This window comes from Saccopteryx bilineata, chromosome 12 (genome assembly GCF_036850765.1).
Source record: "Saccopteryx bilineata isolate mSacBil1 chromosome 12, mSacBil1_pri_phased_curated, whole genome shotgun sequence".
NCBI lineage: Eukaryota > Metazoa > Chordata > Mammalia > Chiroptera > Emballonuridae > Saccopteryx > Saccopteryx bilineata.
The window spans coordinates 31,890,987-31,914,519 of NC_089501.1; the positions used below are offsets into that span (position 1 = coordinate 31,890,987).

Below are 23,533 nucleotides of genomic sequence, written 5' to 3' on the forward strand. Positions count from 1 at the left end.
TATGGGCCATCCTCGAACAACCCAGCTAAGCTGCTCCCAAATTAGGCTGCTCCAAGAGTCCGTGTGATATAATAACTGTTTGTTGTTGTTTTATGCTGCAAATTTTTAGGAGAATTTGTAAAACAGCAAGAGATAATACGTAATACGAGTGTTCCTGATGCAGGGGCTCTGAATAGCACATTTTGTGAAAATAAAAGAAATCAGAAACCTTTACTGAATTGATGTGTTACGGCTCCAACAGGAAGCTTTTGGAGGTCCACTTCTACTTTCTTTATATGTAATAAAATTATACTTAAGAAAGGTCCCCAAATTAGCCTCAGAATAAAACTTCCAAGTCCCCAAGAAAGAGAAAGTAAAAAGGCAGGAGGAAGAGGGAGAGAGCGAGCAATGTGGGTTCCATCACACGTCAGTGGATTCTTACCAGAGGCAGCCTCTGGCTCACCGGGTGTCCCCTCTTCAACTGTGGCTTCTTCTACCTTCACTAAAGGTGCTCTGCCCTTCAGTGAGGGCTCATTGGCAACTTTCAGAGGTTCCCTCTCAGGCTCTTTTCTCTCAGGTTCCCCTCTGACTTCTCTCTTGACAGGGCGGATGTTGCCGGGGGATAAGGGCCGGATCTGGGCAGGGGCGGCTTTGGCTGATCCAAGAGACAAGGAAGACGCTGGTCTGGGTGTGCCAGGCAAATGAGGAAGGGACTTGGATGGCAGCCTGAGAGGCAAACAAACAACATAAAGGGAAAGGAACCTGTCAGAACAGGCTTGCTAGAATCTTCCTTCCGTGAGCCCCTTACCAGTATTATACCCAGAGCACAAATATGAAAAAGAAATGAAGGTATTTGGCCTTGTACATTTGTCTTTTATGTGAGAAACGCAGACAAAGTCACTTTAAAGACCCATTGCAGTTTTCTTTTTTCTTTAAGGGAAAATGTTATTCCCTAAGTGAAGGCCAAATCATGTGGCAGGGGTAGCTCCCTTTCAGAGGACAGAAGCTACGACTTCTCCAGCACGGAACAACCCAGCCAGCCTCTTTTATTCCACTTACCACAGTCTGGAGGAGGCTGGCGATCTGGCTTTGAGATGAGAGGGAGACAAAGCCCTTCGGATACTGGATGTGAGGTGGAAGGGTACATTTTCTCTCTCCCTCTCTCTTTTATAGCCCTAAGTTCAGAGAAATACAATCGTTAGATTTTTCCCCCACATGTTGGATGGCCCCATTCAGGGTATTCAACAATGGAGCTGCAATCCATTAAGTAACTTTTCAGATATTTTCTAGCTGTTCTTATATATCTCCATTCTATCCCAACAAAAGGCCTTTGTTAGCTTTAAACCAAACATTATACTAAATTAATACAATGTGACACTAATAAGGAGGTTCTGGATGTGTGATTTGGAGTTACATTTGTAAAAAGAAAAACACATATTCTTTTAGAGAGCACCTATCTACACTTTGTATCTAAAATTACTGGGAGGAAAATCTTTCATAATCTGGTTTAGTCCAAACAAATGTCAAAATAGAAGTCACTTCCCCCATTTTTAATTAAAACATACCTTTATATCCACTTCTCTGGAACATACCATAGCTCAATATTTTTTTTGTTTTAATTTACATGTCAGTCATATCAGACTTTAATACATTCCTTTTTCTTTACATTTGTTATACAAAGAAGTTCTTCCTCACGTAATGTCCCTCCGCTCTTGAAGGAAGTCAGGTTCAAGGTGAGAAAGTTTAGCTCTTTTTAGTCTTCTTCACTAGGGATAAAACTGTAATCTGAGGGCAGCCAAAACATTAGCTCTCCCTCTGATTGTCAACTAGGAATTCAGCCAGAAGGATGACACCTTTCCTATGTTGAAATGGGCAAAGGGAAAGCCAGAGAAGTGTTCTAATACTCTAAAGTTACTCAGGACAAAGAAAAAGGCACAGGGTACAAAAGACTCATTTCAAGTATCTGAAACTCACCCCGTGTCCTGGGATGGAAGCAGATGCTTGTGGGAAGCACCTGTGTGACGGCCTGCTTCCCTTCAGGAGAGCAGACTGCGAGTACACAAGGAAACGGCACAATGCTATCTAGTCTCAGGGCCAGTAAGTTCCCAGCGTACTTTCTCTTCTTTACTTTTCTAGCCTGGTTCAAGCACTCAGTTCTTTTCTTCCTTCCTTTTTTGTTCCCTTCATTGTCCCTTCTAATTGCTTTTTCTCTGGTACTCCATTTTCCTTGGTGGCATCCTAGTTGACGGACTATGGGTTATGGGTGGTGGGAGAACATCTAAGTGTCAAATAATACTCACTGTCTTCTGAAATAAAACCAGCGAGGAGAGGGGTCATAGAGGTGTGGGAGCTCTACCTCACTAAAGGCTGCACAACCACTTTTGGACCCCACCCCTGGTCTCAGAGGGTGAGGGATTGGGCCTCGGAGATCAGCTGCAGTCCCTGGGCAGCAGAAGCAGCAGCCACCATAGGGGACCTCTGGGTACGTGTACAGGGTGGTAATTATGTCTCCGGAGGATTAGTCCCTGGAGAGGAAGGCTCAGGGCTCTACACAAGGGAGGCTGGGGTTAAACACTTCAAGTAGTTTTCCCCTTTTATTCAAAACATTTTGATTTGACTGAAGTCAGATCAAAGAGAGATCTGAATGGAAAAATAAGGAAGGGTGATTTGTGATGTGGAGGATTTGGGTATGAACTTCCTCATCTGTACCTTGATAGGACAGATATCAGGGAATGAAGCTATAATATAAGTGCATAAAATTAAATGTTTTCTTTTTAAGTAGTACTGAACCAACTTTTTCTTTCCTAAAACTGACCTCCTTTTAAATCACCTTAAAAGGGTGGAGGGAACAGGAAGAAAACAGTTTGGAAAGATGCTCAATACTTGAGATAATACCCTTCCAGGCAGATAGCTATTTTTATCCTTTCATTGATCTTGTACCCAATCACTTCTCTGGGTACCACACATGCAAAGGTGCTCTTGATTCTCATCCCAATCTGAGTAAACAGCCAATGGTCTGTACAATAATCTTCCTTGTTTACACTTTCCACAAGGCTAAGGTGGAACTCCTTCAGTAAGCTGCTCATGCCAATGATCTGGACTACTTACCAGCAAGACAAAGACTTAATTTTACAATTAGAGTTAGGTTGAGAATACAAACAACCTCCAAGAGAGACAAGAGAGACAGTCACTCCAAGGCAGTACTGTCTAATAGAATCTTTTGTGATGACAGAAATCTTTTAAATCTGTGATGTCCAATATGGTAGCCACTAGCCACATTTGGTTATTTGAATTTAGATCTAATTAATTAAAATTAAATAAAATAAGAAATTAAATGCAGTTTCACAAAACATATTTCAAGTGCTCAATAATAGCCATTTGAATTTAGATCTAAATGAATTGAAATTAAAATTGACAAGGAAATTAAGAAAACAATTCCATTTACAATAGCATCAAAAAGAACAAAATACTTAGGAATAACTTGTACACTGAAATCCAGAAGACAGTGCTAGAAAAAATTAAGGAAGACACAAATAAATCTATGCTCATAGATGCAAGACTCATTAATGTTAAGATGTCGATTCTGCAAAGCAATCCCTATCAAAATTCAATATCTAACTTTTTTTTTCAGAAATGGAAAAATCCACATTAAGTTCATATGGAACCTCAAGGGACCCTGAATAGCAAAATAAAGTTGGAGATCTTATACTTCCAACTTGAAAATATATTACAAAGCTACAGTAATTAAAACAGTGTGGTATACCCCAATAAATTAAATTTTAAAAAATAACAGTGTGGTGCTGGCATAAAGGCAGATATATAGACCAATAGACTAGATAGAGAGCACAGAAATAAACCTTTGTGACTATGGTCAAAGGATGCTCAATGGCCCTGGCTGGGTTGCTCGAACACCAGAGATTGTGGGTTCAACCCCTGGTCAGGGCATATATAAGAAGCAATCAATGAATATACAACTAAATGGAACAACTTAGTGAAACAAGTTGATGCTTCTCTTTCTTTCTCTCCCTTCTCCCCCCAAAATGGAAAAATTAAAATTAAAATAAAAACAAAATTAAAAAAATAAAGGATCCTTGACAAGGGTGCCACAATCACTTACTGGGGCAAAGACAGTCTTTTCAATAACTGGTGCTGGAAGAAGTGGATATCCACATGCAAATGAATGTAGCTGAACACTTACCTGACACCATAAACAAAAATTAACTTAAAATAGATTAATGACCTGAATGTAAGACTTAAACTATAAAATTGCTAGAAGAAAACATGAGGAAAGCTTCATGATATTGAATTTGGTAATGATTTGACTATAACACCAAAGCACTGGCAGCAAAAGCAAAAATAGACAAATGGGACTACATCAGATTTAAAACTCCTGTGTGACAAAGGGCATAATCAATAGACTGAAAAGGCAACCTACAGAATGTGAGAAAATATTTGCAAATCATATATCTGTTAAGGATTAACAATCAGAATATATAAACAACTCTTATAACTCAACATTAATAAAAAGTCAAAATTAAAGATTAAGATTAGAAAATAAGCAAAGGATTTGAATAGATATTTCTCCAAAGATGATATACAAACAGCCAGAAAGCAAACGAAAAGATACTCAGCATCACATAATTAGAGAAACGCAAATCAAAACCACAATGAGAAATGACCTCACTACCCACTAGGATGGTTACTATAGACAAAACCAAACCAAACCTAGAAAACAACAAGTGCTGGTGAAGATGTAGAAAACCTGGAATCCTCGGGCAGTGTTGGTGGGAATGTAAATAAAAGGGTACAGTCACTATGGAAGAGAGCATGGCCATTCCTCCAAACAATAAAAAATAGAATTACATAAGAACCAACAATCTCATTTCTCGGTACATATCCAAAAGAACCGAAGGCAGGATCTCAAAGAGATACTTGCACACACACATTTATGGCAGCACTATTCACAATAGCCAAGAGAGAGAAGCAATGCAAATGTCAAAATGAACAAAAATGTGATGTGTATATACATATATATGGATATGTGAGTGAGTCTGTGAGTGAGTGCATGTGTGCTTGCACAAACACACACAGGAATATTATTAGCCTTGAATGAAAATCTTGTCACATGCAACAATGTGGACATACTTCAAGGGCTTTACACTAAGTGAAATAAGCCAGCCCTAAAAGGACACACACTGTATAATTCCATTTATATCTTAATTAGATACCCTAAGACAGGAGTCCCCAAACTAGGGCCCACGCGGGCCCGCATGCGGCCCCCTGAGGCCATTTATCCGGCCCCTGCCGCACTTCCGGAAGGGGCACCTCTTTCATTGGTGGTCAGTGGGAGGAGCATAGTTCCCAATGAAATACTGGTCAGTTTGTTGATTTAAATTTTCTTGTTCTTTATTTTAAATATTGTATTTTTTCCCATTTTGTTTTTTTACTTTAAAATAAGATATGTGCAGTGTGCATAGGGATTTGTTCATAGTTTTTTTATAGTCCGGCCCTCCAACAGTCTGAGGGACAGTGAACTGGCCCCCTGTGTAAAAAGTTTGGGGACCCTTGCCCTAAGAGGTCAAACTCTTAGAAACAGAAAGTAAACTGATCGTTGTCAGAGGCTGGAGGGAAGAGGAAATGGGGAATTGTTTACAGGTATAGTTTCAGTTTTGCAAGATTTAAAAAGTTTAAAGATTGGTTGCATTATATTATAAAGATACTTAACACCACTGAACTGTACACTTGAAAGTGGTGAAGATGGTAAATTTTGTTACTTTCTTATTTTTTACTACAATTAAAAATTTTTTAAATTAAATTAAATTTAAAATTGGTCTGTCAGCCTCACTTGCCACTTTCAAACGCTCACTGGCTACTTGCTCTGCAGTATGCCCAAGCGCAGCTCCAGGGCACACGGGACCTGTGGAGTCATTCTCTGGCAGTATGTTTTTGCCTAAATATTTGGTTTGTAATGAGGTGAAAAGAAAGCCAATAGATCAAATACATGAAAAGTAAGACATTACCTAAAAAAAAAAAAGAAAGTGAGAAAGTAGAGGTTCTGGATCACGTGATAAAAATCCCTCTCATTCAATTGGTTGGCCAAGGGTAAGCTCTCATCCTTCCCTCCTAGAATGTTAAGTTTTGTTTTTAACCTCAGCAAGATATTTTTCCTTTGCTAAATGCTTCTTCTCTGGTAAGTACCCTTTTTTCCTTTTTTTTTTTTTTCTTCCTTTTCTGAAGCTGGAAACAGGGAGAGACAGTCAGACAGACTCCCGCATGCGCCCGACCGGGATCCACCTGGCACGCCCACCAGGGGCGACGCTCTGCCCCTCCGGGGCGTCGCTCTGCGGCGACCAGAGCCACTCTAGCGCCTGGGGCAGAGGCCAGGGAGCCATCCCCAGCGCCCGGGCCATCTTTGCTCCAATGGAGCCTTGGCTGCGGGAGGGGAAGAGAGAGACAGAGAGGGAAGAGGGGGGTGGGTGGAAAAGCAAATGGGCAATGGGCGCTTCTCCTATGTGCCCTGGCCGGGAATCGAACCCGGGTCCCCCGCACGCCAGGCCGACGCTCTACCGCTAAGCCAACCGGCCAGGGCCTGGTAAGTACCCTTATGTTTTGGACCAAAGCAGTTCTGCTGAACTATTTATTGCTTTTTGTTCATAGCTAGTATCTACATGCTAATGACAGAAAACTTCCCAGATGTCAAAGGTTGTTTCACTTTGGGCATGAAGGGCTGGAGGCCTGGCTCAGTCATGAATTAAATGCTCTTTCCGAAAAGCCTAAAGGGCTTAAAAAGTGCTACGTGCAGGCAAAGCCTCTAATTTCTCACAATCCTCGAATTATCCTCAAAAGTCTAAGCAAAATCCTTTTAAGTGGCCATCAGCTTTATAAATCTGAATTGCTTTTGGAACTTAAGACTTAAAAAAAAAATTGTTCCGGCCTTTCATTAAATGGGTCATGTCATTACCATGGGAGAGAGACGATGAGATTTTCTGGTTGACTGGCGAGGCCTTGAAGACCAAAGCAGTGTCTGAGGACCATAGCACAATGTCTATGGCTTTCAACAGACAGCTCACAGTTAAAGAAGGAGAAAGATTCTTGGAGACATACAGGTTACCTCATTGCCTTTATAGCATGGTGGAAATTAACATTAGCTCAGTCACTTCGTCAGTAATAACAAGTACAAATACATTCTTAACTTGTAAAGTTTGAGTTTATAACACAGCCCAATAGCTTTACAAGGATCATTCAGTGACTTACTCGTGTTTGTAAAATACTTTGTCCCTATAGTTTAAGAACTGGGCCTTGACAGGGATTAGCTAAGCAGAGAAAAACTCTTTATGTTGCTTTTTAGTGAACCACGTGGAAAGTCCAGCCAGCTTCCGGACAGATAGCAGGGGCAGCGGTCCGGGCTCACTTCCCCCTCCAAAGTTTTCTGCTTTCAGAAGTGAGAGTACTCAGGCATGACTGCACTTGTTTGTACGGGGGCATCAGCAGGGTAGTTCAGTCACCCATACACGACTGAACAAAGAGCAGTTGTCATTTAACAATTCCAATTTTTAGAGGAGTAAAACCTTCAAGTATATAAAAGTGAAATTAAGAGACATTTATAAGAGTGTGGTGGTTACGGGGGCAGGGGGGAGAAAGACAGGGAAAGGGGGAGGGGGAGGGGCACAAAGAAAACTAGATAGAAGGTGACAGAGGACAATCTGACTTTGGGTGATGGGTATGCAACATAACTGAACGACAAGATAACCTGGAGTTGTTATCTTAAAATATATGTATCCTGATTTATTGATGTCGCCCCATTAAAAATAAAATTATTAAAAAAAAAACAAAAACAAAATAAAAAAACTTCCAAGTACAGAGGAAGTGTGGGGACACTACCACCCAGCCAACCAGATACAGGACTGGTGGGGATTGACGGGATGGCATGTGACACTGTCCCCCAATCTTGCACCCACACCGCACTTTGGCGTGGTGTCCCCCCTGCACAAGAAACAGCACAGACTTGCCCAGCTTCTGCCAACTCACCGCTGTGCCGTGAACGGTCTTCCTCCGCGCAGACCCATCGGGCGGGGTGATCAAGAGTTTTGTTCGATCCATCGGATTTCTAGAGTGTGCAGCTTTGTAGGGCGTGATGTTGATGGGGCTGCAAGATGCTGAACGAGGACAAATGGGGATAACTAGGGTGCAGGTGATTGTTTCACACACAAGAGTGCCAGAGGAGCAGTGGAAGGAAAGCCAAAAGCAGGTTCAGGAAAAGGAGCAAAAGCAGAGATAGAGAGAAGTAGGGAGAAGATGTTATTACCTAACGGTGTCCAGAACCCTCACACACTCAACTCGCCTCACACTCCTGTCAGTTTGTGGGGTGTCCGAGAGGAAGGCATGTCCAAATGAAAAATCTGGAATATAGAAACTCTTTGGCTATTTAAATACTGATTAAAAGTATTGATGTAAGCCAGTAATTGTGGAAAGCGATGGCCTTCTATGCCTGTGAACTGATGGTTCTGGTAAAATGCTACATCAGTGGGAGATAATTTTTATACGAGGACTGCTTTATAATCGGATATTTCCTAATTAGCTGTAAGACTGAACAAAAGGTGCAAAGACAGGAAGCGAGCAAGCAGGCAGGCAACTAGCTCAGGGGTCAAGTTCAACAGCCAGTGATAAAAAAGCAACAGAATTTTGAAAACGCTAAACGACCAAGTCTTACCAGGTGTTAAGACTTGTTACAAGGATAACTAATAATTTTTAGAAAAAAAATAAACCTCTGTAAATCTTTTATCGGTTTAAAGGCAAATCAAATGCATGCTTCTGGGTTTTCTGAAAAGCCAAAGCGCTTGAAGGTTCAGAACCAAGCAGCAGAGGAACATGAGGAAATGGGACAGCGGCATTTAAAATGGTGAGTAGAACATAGATATGTTAGAATTGCCAAAAATAAAGTTGAATCATGAATAGCTTTTTCCATAAAACCACAAAGTTTCTGACCTTTCACCTTCAAAGGAACACCGTCTTTAATCAAGTGATTCTGAGCAACATTGGTTTAAAGACATTCATATAATAACTACTGCATAAATATCTAAAGTGTGGGCACTAATGTTCAGATCTCATCCAGAAATCTTGTTTTCCAGCAAGAAATAAGACAATTAAACATGACCACTGAGGAGAACTGTATGTATTGGTACCGTTGTAAAGTTATTTTATCCAACTCTTAGCCATAGTAGCAATTCTTCACAGAGATTATTATGTCAGTTGAAGATAACAGTATTCATAAATTAAAAACTCAAAAGTTTACAAGACAAATTCGAGATAATCTTAACTTCAGAATTAGAGTTAAAATATTTGTTATTTTGGTTTAATCTATAGATAGAAAGTCTATCAGGCTGCATTTTTATTCACACGCTCTCTTCAAATGCTCAGCAGTATCTGTCAACGGTTAAGGCAGTGAACAAACTGGGGACTGCACTCTCTTTTCCCATCATCTGAAAATAGAGCTCTGTTTCTTCATGATAAATGAAAATATTTTGTGTTCCCTCAGTTCTCCTTAAAAGAGTATGTATGTATTTCTTGGGAGTTGACCTAGAGCAGGGGTTGGGAAACTTTTTGGCTGAGAGAGCCATGAATGCCACATATTTTAAAATGTAATTCCATGAGAGCCATACAATGACCGGTGTATGTTACGCATTATCCAATAAAAATTTGGTGTTGTCCCGGAGGACAGCTGTGATTGGCTCCAGCCACCTGCAACCATGAACATGAGAGGTAGGAAATGAATGGATTGTAATACATGAGAATGTTTTATATTTTTAATGTTATTTTTTTTTATTAAAGATTTGTCTGTGAGCCAGATGCAGCCATCAAAAGAGCCACATCTGGCTCATAAGCCATAGGTTCCCGACCCCTGACATAGAGCTTTGTTTCAGACCCTAATGGTGAAGGAAGACTCCTTTGTATTGTGAGAAAGGAAGACTTTCTGTCATTTAACTTGTTGTGATCGCAGAGGAAGTAACTTGAAAATAACCCTTTCTCAAGTGCCACAGCAAAGTATTTGCATTTCCCAGATAAGGAAAGAACTGGTTAATGCAAAATTACTCCTATCCAATCAAATACATTTAGAGAATAACATCCTGGCCCAGGTACTTCTGTGGGATTAAAGACCAGGGCACAACCTGAAGCCATGGTCTGACCCTGGAAAAGGACTAAAGCACAGAAGTATAATTGCTTCTCCCTTTAGTGAAAAACAGTTATTTCTGGGGGTATCTGCAGAGCATTTCTGAGACTAACCTGGATGTAAGCCGATCCCATCATGCCTCCGGTTCATTCTTTATTATGGTGCCAAGATAATGTTTATCAAAGGATGAAAATACCTTAAACCCATCAGTGTAGTCCATGCTAAGATCCTCAAATTTAATTGTTCAAGAAACACTGCCTGGCTAAAATAAACATTATAAATTCCTTCTAAAGATATTATATTTTATGAACTTCATTGTTGTTCTGAACAACAACTACTGAAAAACCCGAAAGCTTTAAATCAACTATTCTAAGATTCCTGCTCTTCTGAAGAAGTAGAGTAATATAATATAAAGTTGTCTCCTCAGAGTGCCCTCCTTATCCCAAAGTAGTTTTACTAAACTTAAAATTCTTTCATGGAAATATCTTTGAGAAAGTCTTCCACAATATCTGTATTTCCTCTTTTCTTGGTAGCAAGTGCACATTAATTTAAGTCATTCAAGGTTTTTTATATGAACTAATGGGTGCAGAGAATAGACACTGCAGTCCAAGTGGCTGGAGTATAGCAGAGAACAGAAAAATTACATGATAGAATAATAATAATATGTACATTTATTAAGTGCCTACTATGAGCAAGCACTGTTCTAAGCATTTTACATGTGTTAATTCATTTAATACTAAGCTCTAATAATCACATGTATTTTAAGTGTATTTTATAAAATGGGCATGGAAAGGTCAACCCAAAGCAGTAGTCACAAATGAAACTCTGATTTCCAATTCTCAACTGCTCTCATTGCTTGTTCTGGAAGTCTGCAATCACTGAACATCTTAGGGACGACTGTTCTGATCTGGTACAGTAACCCTGGCTCTGGATGTAGGTCATCCTCTTGCCAATGGCAAGTGGATAGAAGATGAACTCAAAGGACAACACTAAAATAGGAAGACAAGAAAGAAAAATCAATGAGAGTAGATGGAAAAAGTGTTTTTGACAAGATAAATGTAAGAGATGTTTACATATATAATTTCAAATAGAAAAATTTTAAAGCCAACAGTTCTGGTTCATTAAACATAAGTTGTACCAATGCACTAACAGAAAACAATTATCTAAGGAATGAATTAATAAAACAGGCAACTGAAGGAAAGGCTATGCATTGCTTCACACTATAGTACTTTACAGAAATGCAACAATTTGTGACAAGGAGAATGGAAAAGTTGCAAAGTAAAGAAGAGCCAATTAGAAGGTAAAAAGCACCTGACTGAGCATAACACTGAAGAAGGAAGATGGAAAGATGGACAGGTAGAATGGGTGAAAAATGAGGAAATGGTGTTGGAAGGGACTAGAGGGAGAGTGAAAGAATTGACAAAAGTTAGTGATGACAGAAACAGCAAAGAAAGACAATTTTCTAGCTGTGAATCAGTCCTTTAGTATGACAGCATACAGTATGGAGAGTCATAAGCATGATAGCTATAAACTATTATTTAGAGGCTATGAAATAGAATTGAAAAGCAGTTTTAAAGATTCTTCAATTAGCTGGACATAAAGAAAAACTTGTGACTTGTATAGAAAGTATGCCGTTAAGATGCATTAAAAATAAACTGTCTTGAAATAAGCTGTCCTTTTTCCTCTAGCAACACCTCACATTCAACAGGACAGCTGACAAGAATTATTTTACAGAAAACAGGGCATTGTGTTCCAGCTAGTTGAATGCACAGTTGTAAACAGAGCATCACACAGGGTGCCAAGGATGGAGGGTAGCTTTTAAAGGTCCAGTCTACTGATCTTCTAAGTGGCTCTGATATAAGTCACTTTTGCCACTGGGTTCCAAAGGCAAGTAGTGGGAATGCCTGCATGTTCTTTCTTGACTGCCTCCCAAGGGTGTGGTGAGCATTAGTGTTGATATTAGATCATTAGGCACCAGAAATAAAAGACATCATAAAACCAAGAATTATTATTTGTAAAGAGGGCTAATGAACATGAAGAGGCTTCCAGAGGCAAAGCGTTTTTTAAAGGGAACTTTGTGAAGAAGCTAACAATTTCTTAAGTGCCAAAGATGGGGGCTGGTAGACTGGTTATATATTTATAGATATACCGGTTGCACCCAAAGATATTTGGGAAAATCCCAATCAACTCACCATAAGATGTTGCCAAAAGCCTAATATGCACCTTTCTTCCCAGTTAGATACATTAAATTAATTGGCTCATTCAGGCACGTTTTTCATTTCAAAAAAGTAGAGGAGTTATAACTAATTATAATAACCAGTACTTAGCACATTTTACATACTGTATTTTCAAAGTATGTGACAAATAAGAACACTATAATTAACCTTCTCCACAAGTCCTAGAGCTCTGGAAGGGTGTTCTTTCTAGATTACATATATAAAGACTGGCACAGAGAAGGTAAACAGCCAGCCTACATTATGAAACTCTCTGCTTAAATCAGCTTGTGCATTGATTGTATCTCCAAGTCCACATACTAGTATATTAAAAAATTTCTGCCTCTGATCATCTGCTTAGATGCAGGGGCAGAAATAAAGGTAGGGGAGGGATATGTTTTTCTGGTAACGTTACGAACAGACAGAAGTATCCGAAGCCTCTGACCACAGGGAGGGGCATCCTTTGTCCGCCTGGCATCTGGTGTCCAGATAAGAGGCTATGGTGGCTACTAAGAGGAAACAATGCCAGGGGCATGAAACCAACACCAACACACACATTTCCAAAGCCATTCTACCGGGAGGAGAGAGAAGCACACATTGGGGAAAACAGAGATGTGATCAGATGAATACTGGTGGCTCAGTTATGCTTCAAAAGGAGGACTTTACCTCACCAGGAAAGTTGCACCTTGACAGTTTTACCTGCATCTCCAGACAAGGCAGCTGTACTTTTACTTCTGGCCAGGAACGAGTGTGTGGGCGTCAGCAGTCTGTTAACAACGCTGCTCTCCCATGGACTGAGCTGCAGGCGGCGAGCTAAACGTCACCACATAAGCAAGATATTAGAAGCATTCTTTCCAGGCACAAAAGCGTGCAGAGTATCACAGCTTTCACTTCCCCAGGCTGGGCTTCGAGAGAGACCAGGCTCTCCAGCGACAACAGCTGGTGAAGAGTCGGGACACCAGGAACTCTACCCAAAGGAGCAGCTATTCCATAGCATTGCCTTTTTCAAATGTTAAATTGGTGGCAAGCTCTAAATTAATTTGATGGCTGCAGATTTGGCTAACCACCCTCCTTTAGCAGTCAGTAGGTAGTGGTAACAGGTTTGGCATAGAGCGCTCGCTGCCTCCAGTCCTACCCACTACCCTTTGCCCTGGTCAGAATGGGCAGTAGACTGACAGCACATACCTCAGCCAAAGGGCTTCCTAAGCACCCTGAATAATCAACTCCCAAGGGGCCATCGTGGCTTAGTGCAAGATGGGATTTAGAAGTAAATAAAGATAGAAAGGGTGAACGCTACATTTTGATAGATCTCCACGAATTGTTACTTGGGCAACTGGGGGGAAAATTAGATATAAATATAATAAAATGAAAAAAGAACTCATGCACGGTTCCCTATAGAATTTTCTTTGGACTTTTCCATTCAGCAAGCCAGGTTCTTTCAGGTCCCTGTTTGGCGGCAACGTAAAATTTGGGGGGAAGGATAAGGGTAAAGTTGCAGCAAGCTGAAATTAAACAGAAAAGCCCAAATCCAATATAAACATAAATTGATGATTACTAGCTGGTGTGTGAGGAATCTGGAAAGTAAATTTAAAATAATGTAGTGAAATATGGTCCCAAATTATACTGAGGTGTGGCAAGTCCATTGTTAGGAAATACATGCCAATTAACAATTACTTTTAATGTTAGTGTCCAGTGATGGCCCCTGAAAATACTGAAGCTACTTTTCAAAAATACCAAGAAGTCTGCAAATATCACTAAAGTAAAGTGATAATACATCTTTATTTTTAGAACACATTTCCAAGTGTCTAAATCTGACAAGGTCACTCTGTTCCTCAGCATAAACAGCAGACGCAAGTCTCTTTGCCTCTGGAGCAACTGTTCTTATAACAATCTTTTATACACCACATTTTCAATGAATGACATTTATATTCCAGGAAAGTAGTTTTAGTCAATAGAAACCATCCAATAGTATATGTTGTTATAGAAAATATTTGGTCCTATTTGGAAGAGGTATCAATTTCCAATAAGAACCTTAATTACCTGACTTTATTTGAGAAGAGTGGCTATTTTGATCAAGGCTCTGGTGAATTTAAGAATTAGTGAATTGTTTATTAGATTTTTTCTGGTTATTAGGAGAGCCTTCATGGTTAAATTAAATCTTGTCTGAGAGTAAGACATTAATATAAAGGTCTGTTATAAAAACTAATGTAATAGGCAGGTAGTATAACAGACATTGGAAAAAGTGCTAATTATAAACTACAACGTGGCAGTGGGTGTGTGTGCTGGGTATCAACAACAAAAGTAATGTAATCTAAAATTACAGTACATTCACAGAAGATCAGTGGGGAAAAGTGATTAGGAGTAAATGAAAATCTTCAACAGAATTATATTGTTAGTAGATAAGAAAGGAAAGAAGAGATGAACGCTTCCTCTTATAGATAAAATAAACTGGCAGTGTGGCTGGCTTAGAATTACAGAGACGGTTTATCATCAAGAAGATATGTCTTCCACCCCACTTTCATTAAGAAGTTCAATTACTTTATTTCTGTGAACCTTTAAGGCATTAATCAAAGAATTTGCCTCAAATGAAGATCATTAAAAACCCCCTTTGGCTAATGTTTAAAGCATATCCAAAGAGATTTGACCTGTGCGTGAAGCTTTTGCTAAGAGAAACATGTTTTCACTTCTACTGCCTTCATAACTATGCCCTGAGCAAAAGAGAGGCAGATCTCTTCCATAGGTAACTTTTTTTTTTTTCTTTTCATTTTTCTGAAACTGGAAACAGGGAGAGACAGTCAGACAGACTCCCGCATGCGCCCGACCAGGATCCACCCAGCACGCCCACTAGGGGGCGAGGCTCTGCCCACCAGGGGGCGATGCTCTGCCCATCCTGGGCGTCGCCATGTTGCGACCAGAACCACTCTAGCGCCTGAAGCAGAGGCCACAGAGCCATCCCCAGCGCCCGGGCCATCTTTGCTCCAATGGAGCCTTGGCTGCGGGAGGGGAAGAGAGAGACAGAGAGGAAGGCGCGGCGGAGGGGTGGAGAAGCAAATGGGCGCTTCTCCTGTGTGCCCTGGCCGGGAATCGAACCCTGGTCCTCCGCACGCTAGGCCGACGCTCTACCGCTGAGCCAACCGGCCAGGGCTCATAGGTAACTTTTTAGTGAAGGTTAGGTAGGACGGGAGAGTTATTTTATTGTCTTCCTCCCCCCTTCCACCTACAGGGGACTGATTTTATGATAAGTTTCAGAAAAGAGATATTAATTCTCATGAAACAGCTCTATAGTACTGATCCTTTTTAACCACTTAAAATGAGATATTGACAGGTCCCATAACCATCTGGACCGGGGCAGAGAAAACAAAGAAGCCAAGATATTTGCACCACCATGTTCTCCACAGCAGGAAACCACTGTTGAGTTTCAGATGATGGAGAAACCAGGTCCTGATTTTTCATTAGAAGTAGAAAACCTAAATGGTACATGAAATCTTCCATTTTTAAAATGATGGCAATTAATTCAAATTATAAAAGGAACAGAAACCCCTGTGGGCATGGGTGTGGGCAGAATTCAGTTTGAGGTCTACCACACCATGTCCTCTGTCCTAGATTCTAGAAAAAAAAATGTATGGACTAATTTTAAGCAAAGAGTAGGTGACTTCATATTTACTTTTTTTAAAACTCCTTATTATTTGTCCTTGAGAAAAAAGCTCGTTAGGCGAGTAGTTTAAGTTAATAGGAAATATACATTTTAAATACAAAAACTTCCAGTGGCACTATTCTCTGTATTGCAGTAATTATAGAATCTTTGGTAGTCAGAGGTTTCCTTTGAACTCAAGCCATTTTATTAGGCTATGTGACACTATATTTAGGTGTGATAATCAAAATGTTTAAAAACTGGTAGGACAGAGGCATGGAGCTCACAGATGCCACTCATTAGCTCTGGAGGGCCTGGGGAGGCATAGCTTGGGGAAGTGGATATTCACCAACTGGTATAGGAATAGTTCAGTATTTTTTAAAATTATTTTTATTTATTTATTCATTTTAGAGGAGAGAGAGAGAGAGAGAGAGAGAGAGAGAGAGAGAGAGAGAAAGGGGTGAGGAGCAGGAAGCATCAACTCCCATAGGTGTCTTGATCAGGCAAGCCCAGGGTTTTGAACAGGTGACCTCAGCGTTCCAGGTCGACGCTTTACCCACTGCGCCACCACAGGTCAGGCTAGTTCAATATTTTTAATAACCAGTAGAGCATTCCAGCTGACTGTCAACCTTGAAAGTAACAGAGCCTCAATTTAATACCAGCTCTAAGGCCTGTGCTGGGAGACTGAGAAAGCTCAAACAATATAGAAATGGTATATATCCTTTAGTGGATTTGTCTGGAAGAGCCTCTACTTTAGTATCTTAATAAAAATGGTTTTTATTTTGATGATAAAGCATAACCAACTTTAAAAAATAGCAGAAAAGAAAATTAACTAAATTATTTAAATTTCTAAATTAGAGAAGTTCAAATTCAGAATTTCTATTCTATTTAAAAGACTTAACTCTCTCACTGTCCTCTTGAAGGTTTTGCTTAACTTAAAACATTTTGCTTTCTGGACCTATGAGAATCTCTGGATGAACCAGATCTTCCTTCCAGGCCAACCTTGTTTGTTAGATCCAGAAACTTTTGATAAATGGGAAGAAAAGCAGAGCCTTCCTGCTCCCCCACCCCAATTTAGTGCTATCCCTCCTATTTGATTGGTCAGCTTAGTCCACTTTATAGGCCTATACCATGATTCAAGGGCAGTTTCCTGACCCCAGCTATGAACTGATTACCGAATTTCCTTTGACCCTTAACCTTATCCAAAGGAAGAATGCACAGAGTCAGGGATGGACTAAGGAAGAGCATTCATGAAGGTAAAACCTGAAGATGCAATATAGCAACCACATGGGTCAGGAGATGGTCATCTCTCTTCCAGCCCCTCTTCTCTATCAGTCAGCCTGTAGGATACCAACATAGGCCCTTCACCTCTTAGTGACTCTTACACAAACTGGAGTAATGAGCCATTCAACAAGTTTTCCGCAGTTCTAAGATATTACTTCTTAAGAATATCCAAACAGACACTATGGCAGAATCTATAAAACATCTTATTTCTAATTGACCCAGCACCATCCTTCCAAAGAAGTGGAGACAGGATATTGTCTGGCTTACTGAGCATTCCCCACTCCCAACCTTACCCCAATTTCAGCTGGGGAGCTGAAGGAAGCAGTATGCAAGGGTTAACTGAAGAGTACAGTAAAATCCCAAATGTAGCTTGTCTGAGATCCAGGCTCACTAAAGTATGAAACTAGAGCGAGAGTAAGTGACCAGTTCCACAGGAAAGACGAATGATATTTAAATGCTATATTTTATGTTCTATTAGGGGAATGAGTTTGAAAAGAAAGGAATTTTAATTCATAATACTTATAATACTTTTCTCCAACATAGAAAAGGCCTCTAATTTGACTATATGTATATCTAATATTGATGTAGGCAAATTAGGTTAAAAAAAAGAAATGGTTTAAGTTAAAAGGCGAGAATAGGAAGTTGTTCAAACATTTACTGTTAAGAGGTTAGTTATAAAACAACATCAGCACATATAATTGTACATTACGACACTAATTTTTATACAATATAAAATATATCATACAAGTACACTACACACATACAGAACATGCACACATTACATTCTCTTTAAGGATGATAAACACTGAACCTTTCCCGATCAGTTTCTTAATAAAGCACTTAAGTAACCACAACGTTTTACTTTTAAAGAGTATGTATTTTTATATTGCACAGTAATTTTTTTAATTTAAAATCATTTTAGTTACATAAAGTAAGAGGCTACTTTAAAAGCTTGCTTTTTCCTACCATGGTATATAAATACGTAAAATAAAACTTTTGTTTACTAAATAACAACATTCATGTACTGTAAATCCATGGGATGACTAAAACTCAAAATTAAAATAATGTTAATTGAAAGAGTATGGTTATTAAAATATTTTAGGAGGCTTCACTGATAATATTCTTGACGTTAGGCCAAATCCCTTAAGGGTAAATGAGTGGAAGCCGAAAAACCAGTCACATACACAAGAAATGCAGCCAGAAAGGTTTGGTTAAATGAGAGATAAATGAGCAAAATGAAATCTACCAACATGAATCAATTAAAAAGTTTTTTTCTTTTGTAGAAAGTCAAAACCTGACATTCCCAAAGTACAGATGAAAAGTCAAAGACAACATGATTCAAGTAAAATCAATGTTCATCACAAAGCTTATTTGCATGTTGGTGGATAAGTGGGTGATTTCTGGAGCTGTAAACTCAGTTACTAAAGAGTTGAGGGAAGCACGGCTTTCACCACTGCTAAATGCAATCACTCAGCCGAGTTCTAAAATGAGAAATGTTCTCGTCGCAAGAGAAATGCTGCTCAGCCGTTTATTGCTTTTTTACTCTGAAGTTTTTTTCTTCCTATTTAAGAAAGGTAGGGAAAGCAACTTCAGATGCTTATTGTTATCTGTAAACATCCAGAAAAAAAAGCATTAAGTAAATAACAGAACACTTTTGTTGTTTTTGTTTTCCTTTTGACTGTACCTCTATCTGGAGAATTTAGTAAAGTTGCAGATGAAGAGGAGAGCCGCTTGCTAATGACGGGATCAACATGTTTCGAAAGATTCATGGTGGAAACTGACCTCCTGTCTGGATCTAAAACAAATGGAAATAATGCTAATTGACAGCCAGCATGCAGAACTAATATCTCCTAGTTCCCCAACGGAAGGAAAAACTAGGATTGGATGCTTTCAGCTCTATCACTAGATCTGTCACAATAGCACAGTTTTTCTAAGTGGACATTTTAAAGGTAACTTAAAGACTAGAAATACAGTTCATTTTTCTTATAGGATAAAATAAACAATCAGCTCACCAGTTTGTCAGCCCAGGAAACTCAAGCATATTGCTATAATTCGACAAATGAACAAAGGCCAGAGGGAGGCCACTGAAACAATGGAGGCAGACTATGAAGCAAAGAGGACCACAGAGCGAGAGCCTTCAGAATTCCCCCAAGTGGGAACAAGGGGGTGGAAACAGTGCTGGTGAAACAGAACGCAAACACTAGAAGGAAAACAGCTCAGGTTCTATGCATTTGCTGATACCTTTGCTTGCAGGTCCATTTTTACCCAGGGCATTCAAGTTCATCACAGAAAAATAGATTAACAAGAAAGAAAGAAGAGGAAACACTCTAGGTGTGGAAAGCATGGCCACGATGGCATTTCTTTGGTAAAAGTCTATTAATAACCGCATCTCTAAGCCCGTAACATAGTTTAGTGTGGTGTACAAATGTAGAAACAGCCCGCAAACTTGCCTGATAAAGCTGATGGCAATATAATCAGAATTTTCTCTCTTTAAGTTTATTAACAGTATTGTTCATCTTGCAGTTGAGTAATTTTAGAGCAATTTTTAAAGTTCAAGTCAGAAGAGAAATAGCAACAACCATTTAAAGGCAAAAATCAGCTCTGTTAGTTTGTTGGTTGTAGTAATGGAACCAAATTGTAACAACACTCATTAGCTTAAATCATGTCCCCTGCATAAGACTGTATATAATAAAAGTCTAAAAATCTCATTATATTTATGTAGGAGGCAGGCAGATGTTCTGACTTATTATAGCCAAAGGTAATAGGGCTGTCTCATATTTTATTTTCTGTTGTTCCCTTCTTCTAAGACTAAAAACCAAAATATTCCTCGTGAGAGAAAGGCTTTCAAAACCTAGTTGCCATTGGTCTAACTAACCTTGGTAGTAGAAATTTTACAGTAAACTTTCCCCTGTAGAATAACCAGTTTTGGACATTATTTACAGTGTACAAGGGGGGCGGATAAGCAAGTCTTCCTCCTGCATCAGATATTTCTATCGTCTACTCTACTGGGACTCATTTTATGGATGAAGCATTTAATTATTTAAAAAAATCCCAAACATTATTTCTGTGACTCAAATTTATTTATACTTAACTGACGGGCCCTTAGGCAAGTCTAACATAAAGAAAAGATTCAGGGTAAAATATCAAAAGGAACAGTTTAATCATGAAATATGAGGTTCAAGGGCAAAGGAAGGATAATGAAAGCCATTTCCAGGTGATTTTATAGCAATACATTTTTTGATATTGCTTTATATGTTAAACTCTAATTACAAGAAAATGGTGTCTACAGGCAGGTCTATCCTGTACGGTTAAAGTTTTGGAGGAATAATATGTATTTATTCTATTACTTTACACATAAAAAGAAAATTTAAAATCATTTCCTTTTCTCGCTTAACAAAATATACTGCTCACAAAAATTACGGGATATTTCAAAATGAATATAAAGCAATAAAGAAAGAAGCATTTGATTTTTTTTTCTATTAAATAAGAACATCAGAAAAGCAAACGACAATCAAAGAAAGTTGTTAGATTATGCAAATGAGATGCAAACCAGCTTTTATTTCATTGGTGAAAATGCACTACACAAAAGGCTGAAAGTACTGGGGTATCTATATGCTTCCTGATCCTCCAATTTTGTGAGCAGTAAATGCATGAAAGGATTTTTGAAGAATTGGCTTAAACAGTATAAAATTTTATAAACCAATTTAGTTGATGTGCGAGCAATCAGATAGCACAGTGATTTAATCTGGATTAAATTTAATTTTCAGGATCTGTTTGTTGGTCAGTAAACACTGACTGAGTACCCATCATGAGTCTGGCAGTGCTGTGTAGTGGGGGTATTCAAAACAAGTAAGATCTGCCTGACCAGGTGATGGCGCAGTGGATAGAGCGTTGGACTGGGACACGGAGGACCCAGGTTCGAGACCCCGAGGTCGCCAGCTTGAGCACGGGCTTATCTGGCTTGAGCAAAAAGCTCACCAGCTTAGACCCAAGGTCGCTGGCTTGAGGTCAAGGCACATATGAGAAAGCAATCAATGAACAACTAAGGTGTCGCAAGGAGAAACTGATGATTGATGCTTCTCATCTCTCTCTGTTCCTGTCTGTCTGTCCTTCTCTATCCCTCTCTCTGACTCTGTAAAAAAATAAAATAAAATAAAAATAAAGAGTTCTCTTTAAACAAACAAACAAAAAAATAAGATCTGATTGCTGCTCTCAAGATCACAGCAGATCATTCTGACCTTTGAGTATTTTGGCATTATTCCCATTATTCCCAAACTTCTCTGTGCTAGGGTAGCAGCAGCTTTCTATGATTCACAGCCCTCATAAAAATGGATTTTATCCAACAGCTTGTACTCCCTTGCTCTGAGTGGTAGTACTAAAGGTCATATATTGAACTCTTGAGTGTGAAAGCAAGAACTAAAGCCTAGCAACTATTATTTCCCCTCAAAAAGATTTGAAAATCTGTATACAGAGTATACATACTTCCGCCATGCATATGTAAAACAAAGCCAAGTAAAAGAGAAATCAGTGAGGTTATAAAAATATATTGCATGACAGCTTTTCTGCATATATGCAATACCTACCTAGAATGAAATAGCATCCATAAACGATCTGAAGCATGATCCCAGATCTGCTATGTGCCCCACAATGTATCACTGGCCGTGAAGAGCCAGGAGTGCTTTCAGTTTGGGTTCACTGGCACAGAAAAGTAAAGTGTGGTAGTATGATTTTAGATTTTTTTTTAAATGGAGGGGTTATAGACATATACTGAATATTAGGCATAAAATAAAAGAGAGCAAACAAACAAAAATCCGTAACATTTAGATTAAAACTGAAAGTGGCAACACCAGGAGGAAATGGGGGTGGGGAGGGGAAGCCAAACTGGATATACTTTGATCCCAGGTCATTCATTAGATAAAAAAAACTTTATCTAAAATGACCATTAAAGAGAAAGTAAACGTGTCACATGTAATTATTTCAACAGCTTTAAGTCACCTGAGTTGTACACTCGTGCTTATGAAACACTGTGCTATATCCCAGATCTAGGTCTATGCAATAGGACGTTAAGCAAGCATATGACTAAGGTGGTGATGGTTCACTATTGATGAACTCTGGCCCTAGGTCTGAGGTGCGAGCTACTGGTCAGGCAATCAGCAATCACGATGAGGTCTGTATCAGATTTTCTAGTACCACCCAAAGTTGTGCAGTGGTGGTCCAGTCCTGCTAAATCGAGAAAGGTGAATGATGATTCAACAAAACCACCTGGGGACAGAATGTAAGACAATGATTTTTCAAAGTAAATGAAAAACAAAAATAAAAAAAGGTTATTAGACTCACACAAATGAAAAAGAACTGATACATTATATAAAATTCAAGGTGTATTGAATTTACAGTACAAAAATAAAGCTTTTCACTGATTCCCAATTTCAGTATTTTTATGTCCTTATAGGAACAAGGGAATACCTTAGACTGTTGCTATTGTTTGTTTGTAGCTTTAAAACCTGCACTTTCTCTTTTAGAGCATTAGTGTTGTATATACACTTTTAGGTCAGAATACATAAGCTCATAGAATTGATTCTGATCAGTCAATATGACTATGATTCTTCTAGAGTAAAAGATAAAACTGGTAGACCAATTTCACAATCCTGAAACCCTATTATCAACTAACTAAAATAATGTAGAGTTGAAACTAGCAGGTTTATTTGGATGTTATTGCATAGATGTCTCTCTTCAAGGACTTGCATAACAAATGACAAAAGCAGTGTGTGCTAAGGGAGGGAATCTTATCTTCTTACCTCCATCACCCTCTTATCCTCGAACAGGAGAAGCATCATTAAATTGTAGTGGAATTATTTTGGCAGGTTTTTTTGTTTTGCAAACATAGACTTAGAAAAAAGAAGCAACTGCACTTTTGCCGTGCAGGATTAAAGCAGTACGATTGTGAAGGTGGTCCCTGCCTGTTTACCTGCACTGTGAACGCTGGGGCTCCCATGGAGGGGGCCTCCCCAGGACCACCGGTTGTGCTTCTGTTTGGGCTTCTGGCTCCTTTCCATCGTACGTCGCACGACAGCTTCATGGCGTTCCTTCAGAGGAATAGAGAAGCTGATGATTAGAGTCAACCGGGTTGTTTGAGGCTTCTTTAACTTAAAGCAGAGTGGAGAGAGAGGGACTACTTGACCCCAGTATTCCTAACCTATTTCCTAATGTCTACACCTTATCTTAAGGCGAGAACATTATCAACCTGGGACGGTCACTGAA

General features: G+C 39.3%; 1 protein-coding gene across 8 annotated transcripts in view; it reads right to left on the reverse strand.

The window, feature by feature from the left end:
* Positions 1-23,533, reverse strand: part of MAP7 (microtubule associated protein 7) — a 177,536-nt gene that overhangs the window by 26,038 nt on the left and 127,965 nt on the right. For 4 of the 8 annotated variants that reach the window (XM_066248134.1, XM_066248139.1, XM_066248131.1 and 1 more), the window contains exons 5-10: positions 23,241-23,358; positions 18,960-19,070; positions 13,060-13,173; positions 8,008-8,159; positions 1,039-1,154; positions 422-705 (exon numbers count right to left, since the gene is read on the reverse strand). In XM_066248134.1, coding sequence (XP_066104231.1) covers positions 422-705; positions 1,039-1,154; positions 8,008-8,159; positions 13,060-13,173; positions 18,960-19,070; positions 23,241-23,358 — 895 coding nt within the window. The remainder of the gene's footprint in view (positions 1-421; positions 706-1,038; positions 1,155-8,007; positions 8,160-13,059; positions 13,174-18,959; positions 19,071-23,240; positions 23,359-23,533) is intronic. The other 4 variants (XM_066248132.1, XM_066248136.1, XM_066248137.1 and 1 more) reach the window with 4 other exon arrangements.